This window comes from Drosophila biarmipes, chromosome 3R (assembly GCF_025231255.1).
Source record: "Drosophila biarmipes strain raj3 chromosome 3R, RU_DBia_V1.1, whole genome shotgun sequence".
NCBI classification, from domain to species: Eukaryota; Metazoa; Arthropoda; class Insecta; order Diptera; family Drosophilidae; genus Drosophila; species Drosophila biarmipes.
In genome coordinates, this window is record NC_066616.1 from 8,942,174 (window position 1) to 8,957,397 (window position 15,224).

The 15,224-nt window shown below is 41.0% G+C and overlaps 2 protein-coding genes across 2 annotated transcripts in view; one reads left to right on the forward strand and one right to left on the reverse strand.

Annotated features, from left to right (window-relative positions):
- Positions 1-2,165: 2,165 nt before the first annotated feature.
- Positions 2,166-15,224, forward strand: part of LOC108031761 (IDLSRF-like peptide) — a 41,046-nt gene continuing 27,987 nt past the window's right edge. The window contains exons 1-2 of the mRNA XM_017105469.3: positions 2,166-2,229; positions 5,218-5,930. Of these exons, the coding sequence (XP_016960958.1) occupies positions 5,756-5,930 (175 nt within the window). The 5' untranslated portion in view covers positions 2,166-2,229; positions 5,218-5,755. The remainder of the gene's footprint in view (positions 2,230-5,217; positions 5,931-15,224) is intronic.
- LOC108031760 (uncharacterized) lies at positions 13,344-14,770 on the reverse strand. The gene has a single exon (XM_017105468.3). It carries the CDS (start codon positions 14,636-14,638, stop codon positions 13,487-13,489), a length of 1,152 nt encoding a protein of 383 aa, XP_016960957.1. The 5' UTR covers positions 14,639-14,770; the 3' UTR covers positions 13,344-13,486.

The following is a 15,224-nucleotide window of genomic DNA, read 5'->3' on the forward strand; positions in this document are numbered from 1 at the left end:
ATTTACTGTAGCAACTTTTTGAAGTGCTAAAAACCCGGCAAAAATTGGATTAATAAGTTCTCTATTTTAAATGACTAAAATAACTTCCTTTTTTACATAGAATTAATTTTTTTAAGGCCTTGTGACGCTTGCTTAATAATGGCTAACTGACTGGATTTATTTTAAAACTCAACAAAACAGAAATATGATTTAATACATATTTCTAGAGCTTAAAAATAATAGATGACCCTTTCTGTGTCATAAAATAGATCTGTTTTAGAAACCTTTAGAAAAAAAAATCATAAAGTGTTGCTAGGCTATGGACCCCTTTTTCGCTACATTTCCTTCCCAACTTCCATAAATTATTTATATGAACAGTACTTTATTTACTGCGGCTCAAATATATGCTATTTAGAATGTTGTTTATAGTGTGTTTATAGTCTTGCGCAAGAAATTTGTTGTTAATGCCAACTATCTAGCTTACTTTCACTTTAAGCGAGTATTTATCTAATCCAAGCTATTTTGTTATTTTACAAATTGCGGGAAAAGAATAAATGGCATTAGTTTTAAATTTTTTAACACAGAAATGTTGAACTTAATCAAAGGTCGCACAAACACCCGCTATTTACGGCATTTACCCAATTAAGAAATAGCGAATGTCGCAGCGGGAACGCAGTGTCTCTGTTTATTATCCGCCCTCGGAAAAGCTTTTGCCTGTCGCTTTTCCCATTTGAGTGCAACGCCAACGCTCCGAGGACATCGTCGAATCAGCGTCACCTGCTGGTCTGCGTGGGCGCCCAGGAAAGTCGCCCGGTTGGCACCACAAACTATTGGATACATTCGCAGGGAGCAGGGGATTCGTGGGGACTTGGATGCGGCTGCCACAATGGGTGGTTGCGTGGGTCGGAGAAATGGGGCGGGCCGGCTTTCTCTCTCTCGTGACGGCTCTCTTTCACTTCGCCTTCGTTATTTACATTTGTCCCACTGTTGCTTGGCCATTTCTCCATCGGTTTGGGCCATGTTTCACTGCTAAAGCCACGGCCATGCGGATGCTGCTCGGTTCTGTTCGCGCTAATTAATATTTGTTGCTTCCTTGGCTAGGAAACGAGTAGAACTTGGCTAGCCTTAAGAGGTGAAAAGATTATCAAGGTTCGAAGAGTGGCAATGCTAGAGGATGCATGACCTTCGATTAATTTCTCTCGGTTTTTATGTCAAAAGTTTGGGTGCGTTTTGGAAGCTAGTTAAAGTTTCATTTTGTCGGTGACTTGCAATATGAACATACTTTTTTTGGAAAGTACATGATAAGAGGTGTAATATTTTTGTAGGATCAAACATTTTCTTCATATTTTTACCAAAAAAATAGAAAGCCTTACTGGGTTAAGAGCTTTTTTATGTTCCCCCCTTTTTTATGCCAAAAGTTTTGCTGGGAGTAGTGATATTTTTAGTTTTTGCAACTATAAAGTTTAATTTTGAAGGTGAAGGATGCCACTTAAGAGGAGTAATATTTTTTATGGTATTTTGACTAGTATGTTTTAATGTTTCGAGATCCATTTTTAATAACTATCATATAATGTCGAAAATTAAGGAATTTAATAATTTTTTTATTATAAAAAAATATAAAGATTAAGAGGAGTATGTGTTTTTTTCTTTAAATCTCAATTAAATTTTTTTCTTTATTTTTTATATTTATATTTATATATTTATATTTATATTTATATATTTATATTTATATTTTTCAAATTGGACAGACAAATATAAATAGATTGAAATATTTATTTAGAAGTATACAACAAAGGTTTAGCACTTCCAAATCCCAAGTAACTGAAACAAAACTAAACATCTTAAATAATCTATTAACTTCGAGTACTTCGAAGGGTATCCGTGCCCCCTGGAAAAGCAGAACCGCTCCTGGCCAGCAGCCAAAACCCAACAACGAAACCAGCGAAATGTGGCCCAGAGCAGGTGCTCGAGCCCTGCGAGTGACATTGAGAGCACGGCAAAGAGCGAATGCCGCGGGGAAAACTCGACCGCAGAAGGGAAGCGCAGGCGAGAGAGGCTAGAGGCTTTCCACTCATCCGGGAAATTCACTCGACGAGGACGTCGTGCGTAGGCGGCCCCGAAGCTCAGAATGAGTGTCCGGAAAAGTGCTTAAAAGACGAACGCAATCCGCTCAACGCTTCAGTCGAGTTTGAAACTTACACTCAAGCGGAGTTGTAAATAGTGGTTCGAGTTGTTGGCTCGTACTCAAACGTACTGTAACACCTTTATGCACCTAAGCAAAAACCCCTAAGAAAACACAAGAAAAACATATACTGTTACAAGCTAAAAAAGAGAAAATTACAACTTAAGTGGCAAAAGGATTTCCAACTGACGCGTGTGCTATTACATGACTTGTGACTGTCGAATCCGTTTAAAATTGTGTGAAAAACTGTTGAGGAAACCCAAACCCATGGCCCAGAGTGCCAGAAGTTCCCTCGAAATTTGAGTTGAAAAAATCTGTGTGTGCGGAAAATTGCTTCTTTACGGCTCCGCTCTGTTGCTCTTCATTACCTTTATGCTATGCCTGCCAGCCAGTGCTCCTCTTATTTTTTGGGATTTCTTTTTTTATATGTATGTATTTTTTTTTGAAGCCTAGGCCTCGTTAGTCTTGTCCCGCTTCCATGATTCACGTTGCGTATACGCCGTGTGGCGGCTGGTGGCTTGGGTGAGCGGGTGTGTCGGTGGTGTGTGCGTGGTGTGCTTTGAATAACAACACGCAGTTGTTGATTGTTCCCAACTTCCTTGGGCCTTCTGGTTGCCGGGCTGCGCCTCCCTTTGTCCTTTCACCCCCGCGTTTCTGGCTTCTCTGGCTGCTGTTAAATTATGCATTAAGAAGCCCAAGAAGCCCGCACAATGGAGAAAATGAATGCAGAGAAAAGGAAATGGTTTAAAAATACTGGCTGCGAAAATTCCTGGCACATTTCTGTTTGGGTGTCCACAGTAAATTATGCAAATTAATGTTTGTTTGTGATTTGGTCGCTCTTTTTCGTTGGTGTTTCGCTTTAGGCCAAGGTGGGCAGGAATATGTTAGGATTTAGTGCTTTCTTAAGTTTTTCGGGCCTCGCTGGCATTCTTTCATGTTTGTGGAGTTTAATACAGGGATAAATTTATCTTTTTGGGGCCCAGGAGCAAAAAGCTAAAATCATTTGCGGCTGTATATCTTTCTAAGCTGTTTCTCTAAACTTTGAAGAACTTTTATTATTTTCCACCCTAAAAAGAACATTACTTTTATGGTCAATATACCTTTGTAAAAATTTAGATATTATTAAAAAAAGGTATAGTTTATGTTACAATCTCTTGGTTTTATATTAAATTACCATTTTTGAGTTTTGTTCTTCTTGGATTGTTCTTATTAACTTTATTTAATGGGAACTTAATAGCACTGTTTTTCTATGTTTATTTTATTAAAACATTTTTTATAAAAAACTGGTTTAATTTTAAATTAAATATTTTCTTTGTAAAATTAGGGTAATCTTAATATTTGAATAAAAAGCTTTCGTTATACAGGTTTCCAAGCCTTAAGCCAAGCATATCTTACAATAGCCAATTTCAGCTTATCAATAAATCGTTTTCAGCTTTTTACCAATTTTACAAATGCTTTTTCACACTCAACTTAATGCTCTTTTTACCTTTTACCTCCGTCTGCTCTCATTCGGGCAATTCGCGCCGAATTATTTGGCCACATTTTGGCGCCTTGGCCATAACTCACTTTACTTTCGCCCACTTTCCCTTGGCTGAGGACTTCCTGCGGCCTCCTCTATTTGTCTGTGAGTCTCTGGTGGCTTATATTTACTATTTGGCTAACGTGTCTTAGGAGCCAAATGTTCCTCGATTCAACCAGGAAAGTGTCCCAGTATTTGTGCGTGTTTTGGGGCCAACTGTCGCCGTCTGGCTTGTTTTGGATGTTTATTAAATCGGCGAGGCCAAGGAAGAAGTTTCATTTTCAGTCTATTAAAGAATTTTATGTCTTTCATTTTTGTTTTTATTTCCTTTCGGCGGTGGACTGAGTGTAGTTTATGTTTTCCTGGGAATCGTAACATGATTTTACGGCTTAATTCTCTGGCGGCAGACGAGCAGGCAAAAAATATCAACTTTTCGACTGTGAAATTTCCCGTTGGCCTTTTTGAGTAGCATAAAATTAAAGTCAATCTAAACTTTATAGTTTGGCTTAGCCAAAACTTTTGTATTGCGCCGAGCAGAGCTGAAATTTCAACACCAAACTTATCACTCAGCCGAGCTGTGCTCAGTGGAATTACTAATTTACGTAAATATTTGGTTCATTATTCAATGCCCAAGGCTTTTCTGAGAACTGGCGAGCTCCAGACTACAGCTGCGAAAAAGGACTAATTAAAAAGCCCGGTCTGATGGACACTTTCCATTCTGTCTTTAACTTTTCCCTTTTCAAATTTCGGGGCCAAGGTTTCCGTTTGACGAACAGAAAGGGTGTATTTTGTCGTGCGTCCATTTTTGATTGCCCAAAAAGTGTACCAGAAAAGTTACAACACTTTTTCACTTCTTCAACTTTCGCTTACACAAAGAAAAGAGCAAAAACGGAAGGGTTAACTTGGCTATAATTAAAGGTTCGTCTATGTCTGGCCCTTTTTTTGGTACCTTCCATTTTCTGCGACGTATGTGTTTTGGGTGCTCGAGAGAGTCATTAAGAGTCGCTCGAGTGTGTGAGTGCTGAAATCCATCTGAAAATTATACGAAAGGGTTGTTCAACCTTCTATCCCCCGTGTTGTGGACTTTCACTTGCCCTGCTCCCGAAAAGAAAGCAACCCAGGGAATTTGAGCTACCAAAAGTTAAAGTTCGTTAAGCTGATTAGGTGACTGGGTCTCAAGTTGCTCTGCCATGTAAATTGCCTCCTGGAGACACTCTGGATAATCCACCGCACAATCGGTGTCAACTTGAGGTCTTTATTAAGGTTGCACATTAAAATTATGTTTGCCAAAAAGGACCCCGCAAGAAAATCTACCTTCCAGACTCAAAAAATGCCCTATTCTGGGAAAAAAGTTGGAAATAATATTTATAAAAACAACTACTTTTCTAAGCTTTGAAAAGGAAAAAAGAAAGTATTTTCTTTTTAATAAAACTCACTCACGCGCACAGTCACTGTTGGAAATTCTTAGCTGAGTTAATTTAAGTTTCAATTATAAGTATCCAGCTAACCTTCTCTATCTTTTCTCCTCTCGTTGCAGTGTAGAAAAATGTAAAAAGTCGACTAAAAACATATATCTATATACACACATATAAATATTTGTTTGCCTGCAAAATTATTTTCAACTTTAATTTCAACGAAACGAAAATACAACAAACGAAATCGAAACAAACCGAAAAACAACCACACGCTTGCATGTAGACCTAGAACCACGTAGAAAAGGACAAGGAAACTCTAAAGAAACGAAACAAACTTGAACCAAACCGAATTAAATAGGGAATCGGGAGAGGTTGCAGCTAATTTCTGGTTCGTATAACTCCATTAGAAGGCAATTAGCATACTGAAGGACGAAGGACAAGGCGGGAAAACCCGCTGCAGTGGCTGGAGTGCCAACGATAATTCAATCAAAGGGCAGGAAAAGTTGCCCGGGAAACTGCTTCTGGAAGAGAAAAACTAGCAAACTTCATCAAAACACTCGGATAAAGTGGAAAACGTGTGCGTGCGCGTGTGAAAAACTTTTAGCACCAGGCCGAGGGGTTTAATTTCGATACTTTACAAGTTCCGCCGGCAAGCAGGAAATGTCCATCCCCATGGACCACCATCATCATCACCATCGCCATCGTCAGCAGCACCTCAGCATGTGGCCGACATTCGCCGTCTGTCTGCTCCTCCTGCAGGCCACCACCAGCACCATGGCCATCGATTTGAGCCGTCTGTATGGACACATGGCCAATCCCATCGTGAAGCGGAGCGGTAAGTAATCGAACGCAACTCCATCTTCCCCATGTGGGCAGCTCATTAGGGCCACACCTGGCGTATACGCAATGCGCGGTGGTTCTATAGATTTTTTTGGGAACTTTCATTCACAGATTGGCCTGCTTTTTGGGGTCCTGAACAATTTTTCTTTTCAGCTTCTCCTCTCACTCTACACCTGCTCTGGTTTATTTATTTCCCCACTCAGGCTTTAATTCCAATAAACAAATATACGCCGTGTTTTTTTCTGGTTGCTGCATAGCGCACTGCTATTTCTTTTCTTTTAATTTAATTTGGTTTTTATTTTTTTTACTGTTTCAGCTTGGCAGGTGAGCTGCATAATTCATTTGCACGTTCGTTTTATTTTTTGCATTTTCTTTTGCAGTTCTCTGGATTTTCCATTTGCGTGTTTATGGGGGCCACCGATGAAAATCTTTGGCTTTTCGTTTAAAGTTTATGTAAATGGTATTTTAGGGCAGTTGGAAGTTTTTTAATTGCATTATCCAGACTGGTTTTTCCCACTCCTTTGTTCGTGCTGGAATTTTCACGGTTTTTTTCCAATACCTTTTATATTATTTAATTAACCGGGGGCCAACGTTGATTTGTGGCATTCGGAATATGTCAGAAATGATTCCAGTTATATTTAAATTATTCATTTGTTGTGTGCTCTGTGGGCCCCCTAACCAAATAAGTAATTAACTCAAGCCAGGACAATAAATTGGCGAACAAGTGTTTGGCCAACTTAATTTGCGGCTTTATGGCCATCGGCCACGAATATAGACTTCAATTAGTCAGTTGCTCAATTGGTCATTAATTGCCGGCTGTCGCACAGTCATTTCATGAATATGCTAAACAACATTATGGTATTATACACTTTTGCGGATGCTCCATTAAACGCTTAATGTCGATTTTCCCGTTGAACCAAAATTAATGGTGAATGTTAAATTATGGAGTTTCCGCCTTCCTTGCATCCGACGTTTTGACAGTTTTATGCATTTACCTGGTGGGGAAAACCTATTTCCTCGATTCCTTTTGCCCACCGTTTCGGTAATTGCACTTTAGAAGGACTCAAAAAATTCCATTTACAGCGCTTGAGGAATCACAAACCTGTCAACCGCAAAGTGGCAACGGTTTCCATGAAAAGCTCAAGGTTTTACCTGAAAACATGCTAGAAAAAAAGAAAGGAACAAATAAAAAATACCAATAAGTGACAAAAATAATGGACTAGTTATTCTTATATTAACTCAAGACTTACTTACTTTGAACTAGTTAAACTAGTGGATTTCAATATCCTAGTTGTCTTAAAATACTCAACAACATGTTAACACTCCAATCCTTTCTATACATTGTTCTTTCGCCACCTCCACAATCTTAACTGGGAAAACACAATTCTGGAAACCTCAGCTAAGATAAACCTTTACCAATTTGCCGCCTTTTCCCCTTTGCAATTTGCCTTGAAAGCGCAACTTTGCTGGGCAGTGTAATAATTTCAGTTTTCCTGTCAGTGACAACATATTTTATGCTGCAATTTCCGCAGAAAAGAAAGTCGCTGCACTTTCTCGGCGCTTGTTAGCCCGCCTGCTTTCTTTGCTTAGCATTGGCTCCCCGGCTTAGGGTTCGGATTCCATTTTTGGTCACGGGTGCTCGGCGGAGTTTATTTATTGTGGCTCGCTTTTGTGCTCCCTGGCATTCTGGCTTTGTGACGGACGATAACGAGCGTGGGTCGCCTGGCAGGTTGTGGCATTGTGGGGCGGTCGTAATTTTTTGGTCAGCTGCCCGCGCAGGAGGACCCCGGGGCAGTTAATAAATGTGCCACCGCCAGAATGCAGCAGAAGATGGCCGAAAGCACTCTGGAAGCCAGCGCCCAGTGACAGCTTGAAAGGGTTTTGCGTCACTTCCGTTTCCCTTTCACCACGAAGGCATTCATTATTCCTGATTGTTGCATTGTTTTTCGCTTTCACCGCTGGCATCCAGCTGAAAATTGATTGACACTTTTAAAATGGGTTCATGCAAGGAACAGAGCAATAATTGGGACTGGCGGAATTGATGGCGAATGCATTTGGCACGGAAATTTATTTTATCTTAATTTAAAATTACAAAAATATTTGTCAAAATTTTAAATTGTTCGGGTTTTGACCAACAGGTTTTCTGTAAAATGATGCTAATAAAAAAAATTATTTTTTTGAAAAAATAATATATTCTGATTTTCTAAATATATTAAAATGGGTTCTAAAAAATTAAAAATATTTTTGGCTCAAAAAATTCAAGGAAAAACACTATTTTATGTTTTAGTCTGATAATAAATAAATAAAATACTTTCATTAAGCTATATTTTATTTAATTTTATTTTACCGAAGCGCCATGTGTTTGGTTCGTTAACATCCATTTCCTGCGCTCATATCATATCTTATTCATATCATATCATATCATTTCATATTCATTTAGTAGCGTCGCCTAGAGTACCATAAATATTAAGCGAATAATTCAATTAGCTCTACGAGCGTACTCAGGTCCAGTCTTACGGCATAAATTATGCAATATTTGATTTGTTCTTGGCTAATGTGTTCGAAGAGGGCGCCCAAAAATAGTGGCAGTTGGCCGGGAGTTCCCCCGCGTTCTTATTTTTTCCCCCAGCTCGATGTGCGGTGGCCTAAGCGGCAACAAATGGCAAACAAAACGTAGCATACTGGCTGGCATTCGCTGGAGCGTGCCGCACATGCAAATATGTGGCCGGGACTCAGAAGTACGAGTTCGAGGCAGGGCTGCAGCCAGTGTTCGAGTACTAAGCCAACTGACGGACGTATTGGCTTACAAAACAGTCCGTGGACTTGGCCATTTCCACTTACGTGATCGCTGCAGCTGCCACCGCAGCTGGGGCAGAATGAAATTTCCATAAAAGCACAGCTGCAACTGGAAGTCCAAAATCAACAGAGCGCTCAGGCAAAAGCTGAAACGTGATTACGCCGCGCATTATGGCCAACAGCCGCACTTGGCATTCAAAAGTTGCAGCCAACTAGACGCCAGTTAGCATTAACTTGCTCTTACACTCCCAAAAGCATTTAGGCCAAAGCGGGAGGAGTGCTCTTGAACCTGAAAGGTTCTGAATAATTTTATTAGCCACTTTCGGCCCCGACTTTTGGACCATGTTTCCTAATTAATTCTCTTGGTCGGGCATTTTGCGCGGTCTCTAATGGTTTATAAGTAAGCCAAGAGATACGAAATTCGAGCTGGGGGGGTTATTTTCAGCGGATTTTAATTGTAAGTAAAAGGGGTGAGCTGGGGATTATATTCGGGATGACCAGTACAAACGTGTGGGGCTACTTGCATTTATAAATATTTGAAAGAGCTGAAGTCAGTTGGGGATGGGGAGTTTATTTTTAGCGTCAAGAACCACTCTTAGAATTTGGATTAGAAATTGGGTTCGAAAAACCCAATTAAGTCGAATAGCAAAAGTTAAATACAAATATATTTCCGGTTAATTAATGATTAATAATTTTTAAATCTGAGTGATCCTTGATTGGTTGCAAACTGTTTGTATAATAGCTCAATTGGTTAAGGTTCAAAAAAAATGATGTGAAAAATTTTTAGCCAATCCGATGACATTAAAACAGATTTTACATGTACACCAAGCTTAAAGCCTCTCGGCTTAGTGACCGTTCTCAAAAAAATGTTGTATATTTAACAGATGTCACAACATACCAAAATATCGATTTTGAAACCAATTAATGGGATACCATATTGTAGGTGTCGAACAATGTTGCAATGCCCTTCACTTGACATGGCCAAAGCAAAGCCCTGTTGAAAAAAGGAAATATTTATTGTTATTGCCACTGGTTGGCTTGCTGCTACCGTCATAAATAATAGCAATATAAATTCTCAAGGAAAGTGAAACAAAATACGTTTGAAAATATTGGCTTGGACAGGGCAATTTTGTTGGTAATTTACAAAAGCAATAAATTTGAGTGCCAGGAGGTAGCAAATCGGAAGATGTTTTCCGGACGCAATGTATGCGATAAATTTAATTATGCTGACAGTTTAATTATGCTTGATTGCCAAGATTTATATCGCAGGCCGCAGAGTTTGCAAACTCGGCCAGTGATATGCAAATCTATGAATATTTAGTAGATGTGCGTATGCAAATTGAGCCTCGCGACTCCGTGGGTCGCGTATACGCCGCGTTGCCCATGGCCACCGATCAATCCGCACTTTGTCCCCATTAACTCGGTAAACTGTCAACTGGCTTACCGAATATAATCCAACAAATGGCCATCATCTTGTCGTCGACAGTGTGTGTTTCAGCGAAAATTGTAGTGGCAATGTGGCAAGGTCATTAAAAAGTCTGTGGCGGAAGATTGCATTTCATACTGATACGACAATTATGTCGCCTGTATTTCAGCACGGAAAAGTTTCTCTTTAAAAGGACTCAAGCCTTGTCCGTCGCCTCAATCGATTTCAATTGATTTTCACTCGTTAAACGAGGCTTTCAACACTGCTGTCCCAGATTATCAATTTGTTCATAAAAATGTTTATGGTTTCTGTCCCGCCTTAAAGTCTCTCTTCTCGCAGTCGCAGACGCCCCGAGTCATAACTAAATGTATTTTATTTTGAGTTGTTTTTTTTACGGCCTCATATTATTTTACGATTCAAGTTTTTCTTCACTCTCGCCTTGGAAATATTTGTTTTATATGTTGTCAATTTTTACGGCTTAGTCTGCCGAGTGAAAGTGTTTTCCCTCCCTCACTGGGCATTCATTGTTGCCTCATTTATTATTTATTTGCTGCGCACTAAAAGTTTGCCCAGCCAGGACAAAACGCAGAAAATCCACCCTGTAATATGCAGAAAAATGGGGAGGAGAGTGTAGACCAGGACATTTTAGCTGCGTTACTCATACGCCGCGTTGGTTATATAAATAGAACCATTGAGCCGGGCGAAAAACAGCAGTTTTTCATTAACAAAAGTGTCGTCGTAGTGGTGGGGAAAAAGAGGTTAAAATGGGTAAACAGAAATTGCTTTATTGATTTTCCCGCAAAGAAAAGGCAAAGTTGAAATATGTTCTTGAACTTGAGGGCCCTTAAAATAGGCAAAACTATTTCCACACCACCGAGGGTCATAATGTGAAATGATAAATGGAAAAATTTATTTGTAAATCCGCAGGCAGCTGAGTTGCCAACTGCTTAGCATACTTCCACATTTATGGCCAAAGCCAGGCCAATGCACAATACATAAAATCCAATTTCCAGCCAAGCAGCGCATATACTCTGCCACAAATGGAAATCTGGCGTCGAAGGGATGGCAAGGGATAACCACAGATGCGGACCACTGAAGAGCTTTCGCAGTGAGAATCCACTTGTGACTTGCGCAATTCCTCGGCTTTGGCCCAGAAGTCTTAGGCCACATCTCGTTTAGCATATCCAATTTAGCTGGCAAATGCAATTCGAGGTATCTGTTGACTGGGAAATGGCAGAACCACGTGCGAATGCAGGGTCAGGTGTGCCAGCGATTTCAATATTTTGTATTTGTGCACTTGGCCCATCACATCCGCCAGCCACAATTTCCCAAATTGATTTGCTTAAAGGGGCAGGCAGCAGGAGCTCTGCACATTTGCGCCGCTTTCCAGGCATTTTCACAATTTTCCCTCATGTGCAAAGTATGCATAACATTTACATGAACGCCTTGCCGTGGCATGTGTGAGAAATTAACCTGGCTCCGCTTGTGACACAAACTAATGCAAAATAAAATTCCCTTTTCCTTAATTAGGTTTCTTGGGGGCTGCTGAAAAAACTTTCTCTGACACTTGACACTGGCACCTTGTAATTAGTTAGAAAGCCCTTTGATTACGTTGCAGTTGGCCTCATGGTTATGGCCACAGTTTCTTCACAAAGTCTGAAAATTAATATTTAGGTCTTATCATTTCGAACTCAACTGAATTTCATTAGACAAACAGCCATTAAACCTAATGGTTATGAAGCGTTCTCCGGTTTTACTTTTCAAGACAGGCTAATTGGATTGGTCTGTTGAATAATTAAATAACAAATTCAATGCTCGTTGCCTGAAAACCCAAAACGGCAAAATATAATTTCCCCCCAATTATTAATGGCCCGACCTGGACCACAAAGCATATTTAAATTTATTTGCAATTTGCTGCGGTCGGCAGGTGTAAATTTCCGCCGGCTTTGTTTTCCTGCGGTTAGCCAATGCCTCTAACCCACTTGATAAAACAATTCGCATTCGGTTGCAAATCAAAATGGGAACTGGTAATGGAAACCAACAGCCAACTTTTCGCCAGGCACAAGCCAACATTGTTGGCCAAAAGTGTGCGTTGCGCTGGGTTCGAGAGTGAAAATTGAGTGAAGTACACGTAAACAGAGGGAAAGTTTTCCTGCATTCGCAATGCGAAAAGTTTTTCCAAGGGGAAGTTCAAGGCGGCAGCCATCACACCGATGGTCAACAATTCAGCATTTTTTTGCCCTCCCTGGCGGTGAGAGATGCTTGCCTCAGGGCTGCCTGTCTGAGCGCTTTCCATATTTCCACTTTCCGCACTCACAGAGGAAAGGGGGTGGTTATGGGGAGGCAGGAGGCCGGCCAGGTAGGTACATAAGCTGTAAGTGCTGTGATGAAGTGCACCCGAGTTATCACTGGAACGAGCTGCTGCATAAGCCAGATTAAATGTATTTTCCATTACTGTTGCATGCCACTTTCGGCCAAAGTCGACACAGACACCGAGACGGCTCACAGCTCTGCTCAGCCGGTTTCCCAAGTGGCCAAGAGTGCGGCAGTGGGCCAAATGGATGCCGGGCTGTTTGCCGGAGCCAGGTGTGTCGCCTGGAAGCAAACTTAATTAACCCGCCTAACATTAGGAAGCTGATTCGGTTAGCTGCATACACACGTCCTTCCTATTTGCCAGCAATTACTACGGTGTATTAATAAATTATAAAGTTTTCTAAGGCTAAAATGGGTTTGATTGGCAGGGGACAGAATTCAGAATATCTTAGTCTGAGTATGGTTACGAATTAGTATAAGTATTATAATCAAATTACGAAAACATCCATGTTCCGGCAATATTTTATTCGCAGATTATTTTTGTAAAATCATAATTTACTTTCATCCAAATAAAAGTTCGTAGTAATTCATATAAGCTTATTGCTTCTTAAATTAGGTTATCTCGACTTTCATTTTTTTTAAACAAAAATTCAATTTCCATTTTCTGTACCACGGCTCTTGTTATTTATCTAAATATATATTTTTTATAATTTATTTAAATCAATCAATTAATCATTGATATATTACGTTTTTATATTTAAATATTTATAAATTACAGATATGTTTCATCTTCCATTTTCGGATCAGAGTAACTAAGTTCATACCTTTTACGACACCACAGCTTTAAAACGAAGAACTTAAAAGAAAACTAGATTTACAGAAAAGTACTAGTACTTGCTATGGTATGGATTTAATAATACAAGCTCCATCTTCAGGCACTGGAAATTTTGGTAACGGCTCGCCGTAAGACTGAAATTTAGAATCCAGTAAGGACCGATTCGCAGGATCCTTGATACCTAAGCTTCGCCCTCCACCTCGGTGATCGAACCCTGCCTAGCTGGCGATCCAGCAGCCGTGCCCTCATCCTGGTTAGTGGGCACCGTTTTTCCACCCAGGGCAAGGAGGGCCTCCGGCGACATCTCGGCGCCCGCCTCCTCCTCCTCCTCGCCCTCGTGCTCCTCCACCAGCTTCTCCTCAGGCTCCGGGGGCAGCCAGCAGGTGCCCTTGACCAGACGGTCCTCGATCTCGGCGATCTCGTTCTTGTAGTACTGATTGAAGTCCGGTCGCTCCCAGATGCTCTTGACCCACTGCAGGTTGAAGTCCAGCTTGGTGCAGCAGCAGAATTTCCGCGATTTGTGGCACTTGGGGCACATGGCCGGCTGGCGAGCGGGATGTGTGTACTGCTGCTTCTGCTTTTTCTTGCAGCAGTAGGGGCACACATGCTTGGGCTTCTTTTTGGAGGAGGAAGTGCAGGGCGCCGGCTCCTTGGCATAGACCAGGTGGCCCCGCTTCTTGGCGCAGAAACAGCAGTTGCAATCGTCGCCCTCCGGCTGCCTCTTGCGCGTCTGCATGCGATCGTAGAACTTCTTGAAGGCTATCTTGATCTTGGCCTCGTAGGCCAGCTGTTCGCTGCAGGAGAGGCCATCGAATCTGGCATAGGATTCGGCGGACTTCCGGGCGGCATGAACCCAAACACACTCGTCGTTGTAGGAGGGTCTGCCCTGGTCATCGTAGGTCAAGTCCACTTTGGGCTCGTAGTAGAAGGCCTTGAAGCCCCGCTTGATAATGGAGTAGGCCAAGTGGGCCTCCACCTTGTTCATCAGCGACTTCTTGCCCAGTTCGTGGAACAAATCCTCCTTCCTTAACCGCTTCTTGGGAGTGGTATCTATGCAATAGCACACCTGATCGTAGTGCAGGAAGGCATAGGTGATGATGTCCACCGTTGACTTGGCCTTGCACTCGTGCAGCCCGCAGATGATCATCACCTGGGCCAGGGTGTTGGCCAGGTCCAGGACATTCTCCAGGAATATCGAGGAGGCATTCACCTCACCCAGACACTTGCACTGCGTGTGCTGATCGATTATGCCCAGGGGGGCGTGCCTCTGGCACTCCTTGTGCTGACAGTTGTTCCGGCACCGGAAGTCGGGCATCGCATGGTGGGCCTGCATCGCGAATCGGTCGTACCTCTGTCTTTTTGATGCCCTTTCGAACTACTTTCAGCATGGAAATTTCCAATTTTTTTCCTAAAAGTTTTTGTAACCAGTTGATAGAACGAGAGAAGCCAAATGAATGTGAGTTGGGGATGCTTTGCCCTGACAGTTTGATTAAATTTCATCTCTTACTTGGATTTTCATTTCACTCTTTTAAAAAAGGAAAAATAAGTAAATGCACAAGCCTAAGCAAATTGAATGAAATGCAACTAAATTTCTACAGAATATTCATAAATTGAGTTTCTCTCCCAAGAAGAGAATTTGCAAGTTAGAAAACGTAAAAATTCTATGAAGTTAAACCAGAGTTTGTAGTTCCTATCAAAAACAAAATATTTAAATTTCCCCCTGTGAATATTGTTTACGAAGTGACAGTATTTCCAGTTGCAAGTCAGAAAACATAAAAACTGCAATAAAAGTTTGAATTTTTAAGCAGAAGTCTAAGAATATTGTTTACCTTCTTGAGTTAAGATTACCATATTCATTTAGTAAGAAAATATTAAACATTTTATAAAAGTAAAGAATTTACACTGAGTAAGAAAAATTC